The 11,473-nt window shown below is 31.4% G+C and overlaps 1 protein-coding gene across 1 annotated transcript; it reads left to right on the forward strand.

The window, feature by feature from the left end:
• The first annotated feature begins 1,780 nt into the window (after positions 1 to 1,780).
• Positions 1,781 to 10,545, forward strand: LOC119828727 (kinesin-related protein 4-like). The gene is made up of 9 exons (XM_038350970.1): positions 1,781 to 1,827; positions 2,238 to 2,316; positions 2,824 to 3,008; positions 5,256 to 5,398; positions 5,694 to 5,868; positions 6,062 to 6,162; positions 6,792 to 6,893; positions 7,309 to 7,487; positions 7,573 to 10,545. The coding sequence occupies exons 1-9, from the start codon at positions 1,781 to 1,783 to the stop codon at positions 9,742 to 9,744; spliced, it is 3,183 nt and encodes a 1,060-aa protein (XP_038206898.1). The 3' UTR covers positions 9,745 to 10,545.
• The last annotated feature ends 928 nt before the right edge of the window (positions 10,546 to 11,473 follow it).

An 11,473-nucleotide genomic window follows, 5' to 3' on the forward strand; every position in this document is an offset into this window, starting at 1 on the left:
AAATACTAGTAATCAGTTGACAGAGATCAGCTGCTGTCCTAGATATGCGAGTATAGGTACTAAATCAATTAAAAGATGAAAGAAGTTTATTGGTATACTATCTGTTGCCCGCGACTTCGTCCGCATGTACTTTAGCTATCAGGGTATATCTACTAATTAACCATTAATTAATTGTGACATGAGTACCTGTGTGTATATCGAAGTGTTGCCGAAAGTGTTGGCATGTAACTTGATTTGATTTTAATGGAATCTCATAGATGGCGCTGCTTCAAAATTGTCTTTATACTATGTACTAACATTCATTAAACTATGTTTCTCATGGTATTTATTTGGCGAAATTTTTATAGTGTAAAGCTAGACATTAGCATGGCTTACTTAAAAACAACATCGTCGTTAGATTACACTCTGTCACAGAATGCATAAGAAAAATAAATAGCTCCTATCCCGTAGGTGGTAGCATGATAATATGTAACTGGTATGATAAAGAAATGAAATTGCATTTTATGAGAATTTCGGATTAATATACCTACATTTACAAATATGTAATATACCTCTAGTGTATTTGGAATCAAATATCCTAGCAAACCATTTTGTGAACCGATTAAAGATTTTTTTAGCTTTGAAAGACCGGTGGTGGTCCCATTACCATCAAGTCAGAATCAAAGCACGGAAGCCTAACGAAATCGATGAAAAACCAATCATTTCATACTTAATTAAAATTTTAGAAGTTAATTATTATACACAAACCAGCCAAGATATGCCAGCCAAGTTTAATAGTGGTACGTAATAGCTCTATCTATTATACTACTTTCTTACCTCATAAATTATTTTGTTGACAGCTCTTCTTTAAATCGTTACAAGTCATAATACTTAGTTCTTCTGACTGAAGTTAGCCCACGGTGGCCAATCCTATTCAGACCAAGTGTAGTGCACAACCAAATATAGTGTGCTCACATAATCCGTCGAGGCGAGAGATCAGCACTACCGGGAGATCAGGCGCAAGATGGAATGCTCTGCCTTATCAAAATCGTTAGGTAATTGCCGAATTGGTCTAACCTTAGTCAGCGTTTAGTTTAACACTCAACGACACATATAGTGATTAATTTTTATTTATATATATTTGTTAAATGTTGTCCCGGCTAGCTTTTAACTATAGTTCGTTTGCAGACCTTACGGCTCTACAAATAAATGGCCGACTTTAAACTGCAAAGGGATTAAGAAAGGATTGACGAGAGGAATATAGTAAAGGACTGGGAAGAGTAAGGGAAACGATATGGGCTTCCGGCTCCGTCACTCACCGAACGGAACACAGCAGTATGCTATTTCACGCCGGTCTTCTGTGGGGGTGTGGTACTTCCTCGGGGCGAGCTGGCCCAATTTATGCCGCACCGTTCTCGACTACCACATACATGCGGTAGTCGTTCTACTCATACAGAATTTATAACTAGAACAATACTGTAAGTGAGACCAAAGCTTAAAGTAAGACCATCATGTAGAATACAAAAAAATGGATATATTATATTATGTAATATTATATTATTATTGTTTACGTTTTGACATCGCTCTTACACGATTACGGGGTTAGAAATCTATAATTAGAAGCGTATTCCTGATTTTATATTGCTTAAGCAGGAAACGCGTTGAGTTTAAAAATAACCAAGCTTAAGTTTGTCTATTTAAATGCGTTTCAAGCGTGCATTCTTCAGTTTTGACTTTATGAATAACGTTCTTTACCTTGGTTTTAATAATTAAAATTGAATTACCGGAATAATAGATAATTATGTCACGTGTGAAGTTAACTATACGAGTGCGACCGTTTACTGAGAAGTATGTATTTATAGACACAGATAACATAATACTATAGATATATTTTATTCTCATGTTATTATATCTACTAGTACGATATTGTTATTTAAGAGTAAAAATATTAAATTAATGAAAAATCATTTAAATTACGTCTTTAGGGTATCGGACCCTTCTCGATACCCGAAGAAGATCTAAGGATCTAGATAAAAAAAAAACAATATTTTATTTTAACTCTAACTTAACTTTTTTTTTTAAACTTTTTATATACCAACTTTTCTTTGAAAAGCTTTACTCAGGCAAACGTGGATGAGAAATTACATAATTATGTATGTAATATTGATGATAAGAGGAAAATAAATAACTCGTTTCAATGTTTAAGCTCAGTTGTATTTGAATTGTAATTTTTATTTTAATACGTTATGATGTTTCAGAGAATTTAAATCAGAGAAAAGCAGAACGCCTGTCGTTAATGTTGTAGATGAAAATACGGTGACAATAACTAATATAAAAGTGAGTGCGAAGTTGAAAATAATAGGTATCATTAAAATTAAATTAATTATTATATGTAATCCATAATTGTAATTATTTATTTCTCTAGGTAAGTCTTTCAGGAGCAGGTGATAGCCGGGATCGTATACGCTCATACATTGCAGATTATATTATAAATGATAGCGTCATTCAAGGGACAAATCCTCATAATGGATCACAGGAAAAGGTGAGAATATTAAGTTTTTGATATTGTTTTAATTTTATATACCTACTTACAGTGGGCACTCGACAAAAATCTATATCGAGTGAATTTTTATATTATTTTAGTAGCTATTTAGATGCTTTTAAAGAAGGTATCTATTTATTTTCGTCACTAAACGTAGTTACATCAATTATTATATTTATATCTTGTCCCGATTTTTCTGAATCAATAAAATCTGTTGAGCGTAATAAAATATTTATTCGCATACTGATAAGTATGCTTATCAAATCCTAGTTAAGCTTACATCCAATTGTAAATAATCTTAGGTTTTCGACACGATTGGAAGGCAGGTGCTCGCAAGCATATCCAATGGAATTTCGGCCTGCGTTTTGGCGTATGGTCAGAGTGCCACGGGGAAGACTTATACCATGATGGGTACTGAGACCCAGCCGGGACTTATACCAAGATTGTGTTTGGCATTGGGTGAACAACCTATGGGTATAACTGTCAGGTACCTATACCACTCTCAGCTAGAGACGCATCATAATTCATTTATATTGCAATATTTTCAAGATTTTTTTTTACTCTGCCGTTTTTACTTCGTGATTGACTAACAAACACACACATTTATTGAATAATTTTAAAATTTACATTTTTACGTTAGTTACGATTCATTTCCATTGTAATTCTGAATATAGATCTATAATTAATCGAAAGCGAAGTTATTTAGGTAAATTAATTTGGTAATATTCCTTAATCGTTAATGGATTATAGAATGAATAACATTTTCTTTGAATGTAAATAAAAAAACGAATGAGAAAAACATGAAACATGCATTCCTTCCATTTAGAAACGTCATGTTGCGAAGACAAATAACTACCTATACCTACAAAATAAATTTTTAGTTTTATAGTATTCAAATGCTTTATAAATGACATATTTTTAAAGAATAGAAAAAAAAAAAACAACCACAAGACGGGATTCAAAACCGCGTCATTTTGAAAACAAAAAAAGAAAAATTACACACACAAAATTATTTAAGCAAGGAGATTTAAAGTTATATCGCGAATTTGAATACCGCTCAATTTTCATGAAATGTTAGTAATTTTGTTAGATAGAAAGCAATTCGTCCATGCAACGTAAATAATTCCAATGGAAGCATCTCACGCGATATGTAGATTTCCTAAATTGCTACAGCGACACCTTTCTTGAAATGCAATTATAACTTTTTCCATGTTTCATATAAAATAGAAGCGGAGTATACCTGCTATAAGAAATAGGTTCATTGTTTTCAAACAAATGTTCGTGACTTTAGCGCGTTCGTGAAAAAGTTTTTATATCTCCATCATCGGCACCTCAGTTATATTGTTGGTCGCATCCAATTTACCTACAATGGCTTTAAACATAAGAAAGACGAGGTGCCCAAGGCCGCAACAGCACGCAAACATTTCACCCTTCATGCTTCATAGTTTTATCTTTATCGATATCTCTCACATATGTGCTTTGTGCAATGCTAACTCCAATAAGCGTGTATCGATTCATTTACTTTGCTCGTTATGCAAATAGCCGCTGTGTATACTAATAAAAAAAAAAGTTTTATCAAAACTTTCAACTACTTCCTTTTTTTACAAACTATAATTTGATTGTGTCCTATTATATCAGTGATAGTTAAAAATACTTGAAACAAAAAGACGAATACTAAGATTATATATAGGGTAGAGTATCAACAATTTTCGACGTTTAAATATTATTTACGACCAATTCAGAATAAAATGAATATCCTAAATAATGAATAATTGCTTCTTCGAAAATCGGATAAGTTGTTGTCTCTAAGTTACTGTCTGTCTGTATGTATGAGGTTATTGTGTATTTCCTCTCACTCCAAAATAATGCATTCAATTGCAGTGTTCTTCAAAATTTCTTCAAGTTAAAATTCATTTAAATAAAATACGAAACATTATTTATATACCAATGAATGAAGCTAAAGTACACTTCACGATTCCATAAATAAAATGTTATTAATTTTTTCTGTCACTTATTATACTGTTTTTGTGCATTGTACAATTGATACAAAAAATAATAAAATGTGTGATATCTATGTATAAAAAATGAATAAATAAATAAAACGAGCGTTGTACAAAATAATTAATAAGATACAAATATTAAATGATGTTTTAACCCATCTTTACATAGATGAACACATCTTAGCATCGACACGACTATACTAAGAACTAACACAAGATAAAGTCATTATTAAATAATTTACATATGTATTTGACTTCAATCACAATCCAAGCGTATTTGCTATTGAAAATGTTCATTAAAAGATTAAAATAGGATCTTCATATCAATGTACATAGAATCGTTACTAAGCCGTTACTACATTACAACAATAAGGCTTCATTTTGCACGCGACCCAAGTCCTCCAACTTCAGTCAGAGTGTCGCCGCCCGCCCAACCGAATAGAACTGCAAGCGCGAGATATAAACTAATCGTAAAGAAATTTGATTTTGCTACAGTGAATTGAATTGATAATTACTATATTATTTTATATAGCTATTAGCACCCCTTTATAGATAATACTTATTAAGACAACTTGTCTTTAGATTTTACTTTTACGTTTAACATTAAGTATTTATTTTTTATGAAACCTGTAAATTTGCAGCGTATAGATATAAATTAAATACATAGGTTCTTTATAATCACATTGGATAAAGTTTTTTAACAGAATATTCGATAAATATGCCATTTATTTTAGTTTTTTAGAAATATATAACGAGCGTGTTCACGATTTATTGGCATCTGAGGTACTCCCCTGTAATTCCCTTCCTCGAAGGAAAGGTAACACTCGAAAGGATTTAAGGGTCAGAGAGCATCCTCATAAGGGACCCTATGTACAGAGTAAGTAATAAAACGGAATAATAGATTAAGTTCTAGACATAATTGTTACGGTTAATTTTAATTGGAAATTTTTATCTTACCCGCATGTGTATATGTAAATTAAATGCATTGAAACATGATCCAGTTAAGGTATAATAATATACAGCATTTTAATAATTTAACTCGAATGAGATAAATCAGAAATTTGTGTGCATTTACCTACATTTACCTACATTTACTATAGAACTAACATTAAATTTAAATTTTGCCTATACAGTTACGCTTTAGTGGGAAATACATGTTTTATTGTTCCTAGACCTGCGTCGAGTGCTGGTACACGACGTCGAGTCTCTATTAAGCATAGTTAACGAAGGTAAACGTAGACGACGCACAGCGGCCACTCGCAGGAACTGCAGCTCGTCCCGGTCTCATGCGGTTTTGGAATTAGCCACTCCTCTAGCTATCTTGCAACTGGTTGATTTGGCTGGCAGGTGAGAATATATTCTATGCTGTGAAAATAAGGATTTTGCATAAAACATTTGATGAATTGGATGTAGTTTCCTGTGAAGAAAGCATCAAAATGTTAAAATATTAATCAGTAGTAATTTAGTATTTGAAAAGATTCGAATTATTTACATTCAATTAAGACGGACAATAATGATGTATTATTTTGACAAACTTTAGTGAAAAAGCTGGTCAAGAAGGGTATGCATGTAGTCGGCAAAAGGAAGGTGCGAATATAAATAAATCTTTGGTGGCACTCAGCAACGTTATTTCTGCTTTAGGTAAGAATTACTTATTTTATTTAAATAAATACTTATTGCTTTAACAAAAAGAATAGCATAAATAATATTTTATGTATTGCACTAAGATAAGAAACGTTGAAAAGTAAAATAAATAAAATGGAGTGCTCATATTTATGGCTTAAAAAATATAATATTATATTGATAAATTCTATAGGACAATAAACGTTTTCTCAATTGTTTCTCTGATTCGTTGCTCTCAAGTAAAAAAAATGTGTTAAATTTAATAGATTTATAAAATTCTCTCTACAATACACTGCGGTCTATTTTTTAATTTTAACCATACCTCTTAATATTATGTAAAGTTAATTATTTTACATAAAAATTTCTTAGTCTTTAATTAATACTAATACATAATGAATTAATAGAGCCGTGTTCAGGATTAATTCATTGTGTAGAGTGTAGATTTTACTATAGCCCGACAGTCCGCATGTCACCAATTTTAGCTGGTCAACCTTTGCCTAAAACATTTTTTATCTATATAACTTGCATTTGCTTATTAGAAACTTTCACATTTATAATATTAGTGTGAAGTGTATACAACATAATATATACTACATTTTGAATGATAATATGAAGAATTAAAATATGCTGTACGTATATTTTTTTAGTGAGTGGTGGTCCTGGAAGATTTGTACCGTACAGAGATTCAGCTCTAACTTGGCTCTTGAAAGATTGCTTCACCGGTGGGGCCAACACGTTTGTTATAGCAAGTACGTATAAATTTCACATTGCTATAATTATGATATTATTCTTAGTATTATTTTGTACCTATATTTCAGTAAATTATTCAGTAATTCAGAAATAATTATAATTTTCATATAAATTTATACTGTATGTCGTATTGTTATAACTTTTTCATTAAAACGTATAACAAGATAGATTTTTTCTCTGTCTTTAAAATTTAATTTCTAATCATCAGTCAAAATTCATTTGTTTTGTTCATTGTTTAAAGCAATTAAAATCTGCATTTAATTAGCGCTATTACCCATTTGCATCAACTGGAATAGACTCATATTATCTCATTTTTGTATAAAATGAATGAATGAAAAAATTCTTTATTGTACACCATACAAAACAATTTTATCGTGTTTTGTATTTTTTTTAATAAAAAAAATACACTTTCAGCTATATCTCCTAGTATAGCATATTACGGTGAATCTGCTTCAACCCTACGCTGGGCTGCTAGAACGAGACAATTACCGCCAAAACGTACAAATGGTGTGGTCAATTTAACCACTAAGGCAGCTTTACAGGCTCAATACAATAAGTTAATACAGGAGCTGACCAAACACTTTATACGCTACGTTAGTATAACTCATTTCGTAATTAATTTTGAGTGTATGTATATTGTATATGTTTGTTTCAGTTATTAATGGAAATTTTGTTTAGGTACCAGAAACGGGGACACTTTCGTTTGATGAAAATCATTGGAAGTTAACTTTACCTGATGCAGAACAAGTAGCAAAAATAGGGAACATCATGAACTTTACACGGCCAAAAAACGAGGAACACGCTAACTTACCTACAGCTGCGGTACCGGATGACACCCCTGTGGAAAATAAAAAAGAATTTGTTGAAGAAATAAATAAGGAAATTGATAAAATGTTTGCGCCGAGCTTCGAAAGGGCGCGAAGTGGTAGCGATTTTGAAATTGTTGCGCCAATCAGGCACAAAAAAAGGCAGTATAGATCACAAGAAGTTCTTTCCACCAATAAATCACTACAGCAATCAACACCACAGCATAATTTATCAGAAATTAGTTCTAGTGTTAGTGAGGAGAGGCTGGATGATATAAATAGCCTAAAAGCTAAGACCATTATGCCAACATCTATTTTATACGATAATAATCAAAGAGCGGAAATCGTTGCTTCAGTAACAGAGAGGTTATATTCAAAACTAAAAAAGAGTGAAGAAGTTGCCGGGAAGCTGGACTCTATCGTTGATAAAAAAGTAGTTCAGCCATTAAATGAATTAAAAATTTGCACAAATGCCCGACAACGTCTAGTGGAAATAAGCCAAAGAGCTCTAAGGAACAAACGAAAAATTGGTATTCCAGCATATACACAAACAAAAAAGTCTATTGTGCGAGTAAAAGATCAAGAGATTGATGTACAAAATGAATTGCTACCTTACGGATGCAACAAAAATAATTCTTATGTGTTTCAACGAGACGTTGGAACTGAGACAATTTCAATAACTCCTCGATATAAAGAAGTGAGTGTTGGATCAGATCATGGAAATTTGCAATTCAGACACAGTTCAACCATGACTGATAATAGGAAAATCTTTAAAACATCAAGTTCAATGACTATAGACGTTATTCAAAATGATCGATGTACACAAACATGTATATTGCCACCTCCAAGGAGGAAAAGACGGCCAAACTTGCTATCCAAGTACATTAAAAGTATTGAAAATAGGAAAACGAATTCCACAAATACGGCTCCCATTATTAATATCAATATATCTCCAATGTATGACGAGGACTCAGATTCACAAAATTCTGATTCAAAAACAACAGAGAATGAAGTTGAACAGGAACCGCCTTTGGAGTCGAAAATGTTACCTCCGGACTTATTAACTAATCACAGAAATGTTATTTCAATGCCAACAATAGAAATACATAATGTTGACGAAATTGAAAACAAACATATTGACACTGATGAAGAAAGCGTATTAAGCCATAAAGTAATTGACAAACCAAACAATCATTTGGATGATTTTTCTAACGATGATGATATAATGCTGCCGAAAACAAGTGTCGGTGTAGATGATACAAGAGCAGCTGGTTATTCTCATATAAAAGATATGATATTAGGACGAAATACAGACTTGTACCCTTATAACGTAGCCATTTCACCATTACGGGAAAGGAATGAAAGTATACGAAGTATAAGATTTTTAGATAAAAATCCAGACACCGATAAAGAAGATTTTATATCTATAGAAAATTCAAGCTTTTGTTTTGAACGCGTCAAATCAAAGTTTTTTAAAGAAATCGATACTTACTCATCCGATTCAACTGTTTCTAATTTAACTGACTCAGATTTGAGGGGCAAAAGCAATGTTTTTTCAAAGGCTAAAAAAACAAATTCTGGATTGTTTTCCAGTTTATCTCATAATGAAAATGTAAGCACGGATAAAATAAAAAACACATATGAAGCAACGAAAGGTAAGCTTTATAACGAATACTTGGGATTGCATGGAAAAGAAATTAACGATAAGATTTGTTCAAACTTTTCATTAGATTTAATATCTGAACCGAAAAATGGGCTTAACTTAAAGAATATTCATAGAAAACGTGAAATATTAACAAAAGGAAATAGTGGCGAAAAAGATTATGACTTTGAGAACGTGCATAATGAAATAAAAAATTCATGCAAGAGACTTGAGTTCGCCGTAAATAATTATGAAACCTACTTGGATACTCATAAGAGGGATAATACACACGCTAAATATAATATTAAGTCACCTACAAAATATTTACAACACTTAATAGAAATTCGAAAAGGTTTAGTAAAGGAAGAAAAACTGGGTTCGAGTAGTACTGATGACATTTGACAGAATTAGTGGACCAAAGTAATTCTTATATTACGCAATCTTTATGAGTTTATAGAGGGTAATTTCTGTATCTACTGAAGTAATTTTTATTTTGATTATCATAGGAAAGTAATAGTATAGGTGATAGGTAGTAATAGGTCAATCCCGGGTCAACCTGGACAAACAAATAAGTTAATGACGATATTACAAAAGAATTAAAAGAAATTAAAACTGCGCTCACAGGGGCGGGGAAGTCAAGCCGCTCGTATTGAAAACATTCATTATGTTTTGTCTTGTTCTATATGTTGTCAACAAAATCACAAATAGATGGAATATTATTAATTGCTTGCAATTTGCAGGCCTCTTTGATCTGTTCTGTGGAAGAGTTCCTTCTTCTTACCTGCTATTAAATAAATAATATGATAAGATTCTGCCTATAAATTACAACAAATAATCTGTAGTATATACCTACTGTTTAATAATCGATTTATCGACATCCTTCTAGGCAATTACTACCGTTGTTCGTATTATGCAAATGACCAATTTTAAAATTGGTGCATATTCGACTAGCATAGTAAGGATCATAATTTATTCTTAACTGTATTATTGGATTTGTTATACAATTCAACATAATACTTATTCAATGTTATTTATTTGAAACAAAGTAACGTCATGTGTACTTGACACACACCACAGGTTTGACCCCAGATTTGAGTGAAATGTAAAATACGTATAATTTGATAAATGTAAGACGTATCGGCGTAGTAAAATTTTAGATTTAGGGAATTTGAGAACCCCAATAAGTATAAGAAAAGATATAAAAACTTAAAAAATATACACTATTGTTTAATTTTGTTAAAAGGAGGGGGTAACTCCATAGGTACGAAAGCGAAAGTAACTGAAATGTATTGAACCAAATCATATAATCGAATATTAACTTTAAAAAAGAGAATTACAAATTTTATATAGTAGCTTTTATATTTTAACATTACAGTAAATTTTTATCTAATTGGTAACAGCTACCTATCTGTATGAAATTACATATGCTTAACAAACTAGTATTAGAATTATGAATGATGTTGGTCAAAAAAAAAGATGAAGTCATACATACGATACCGGCATTGCTTTTTATTTATGTAATAATGTTTACTTGTAAGTAATTGATGGTTTTTTCTTAAATAAAAGTATAAAAAGGAAACGTGATTATAACTTTTAAATGTATCACAGCCTTGTGACCTCATCATAATAGAACATAATAGAAAGTGAATCATAATTTTGTTATATAGACGTACTCATTTAAATCCTAATCTTTATTAATATTCGAAAAGTGCATTTGTATGTTTGATTCTCCTTTCACATCGCAACGTTGTGATCTTACAATACATTTTTGTGTCTTATATTTTGCAGATGTTCGTGATTATACAAAAGCTACACATAATTTTGATTAATTTTACATACGTGTTACTTTTGATGTTTTATTGTTGAGTTTGAGCTGTGCGTAATTTATTCTATTAGCACAACCTTAAAAATATTACCTACAATATATAGTGAAATAAATCATACCATATAACATACTAGCTGGAGCCCACACGATACCCGCGTAAATTGTAAACTAATGTATTTATGATAATCTAGGCTATAATCTATCTGAGTAGCAAATTTCATACAGATCCGATCTGCTTCGATCAGATCTGATTTTGCATGAAAAGTATTAAGTATATACATACATTTTTTCAGACTTTCGCATTTA

The sequence above is a fragment of the Zerene cesonia genome, chromosome 8 (assembly GCF_012273895.1).
Source record: "Zerene cesonia ecotype Mississippi chromosome 8, Zerene_cesonia_1.1, whole genome shotgun sequence".
Classification (NCBI taxonomy): Eukaryota; Metazoa; Arthropoda; class Insecta; order Lepidoptera; family Pieridae; genus Zerene; species Zerene cesonia.

What these genes read in the sequence shown, in the direction of transcription:
- LOC119828727 (XM_038350970.1), top strand. Translation starts at nt 1,781, where the DNA reads ATGTCACGTGTGAAGTTAACTATACGAGTGCGACCGTTTACTGAGAA. An exon ending in GTGCGACCGTTTACTGAGAA is followed by an intron (nt 1,828 to 2,237) that starts GTATGTATTTAT and finishes ATGATGTTTCAG; the next exon opens with AGAATTTAAATCAGAGAAAA. An exon ending in CAACACGTTTGTTATAGCAA is followed by an intron (nt 6,894 to 7,308) that starts GTACGTATAAAT and finishes ATACACTTTCAG; the next exon opens with CTATATCTCCTAGTATAGCA.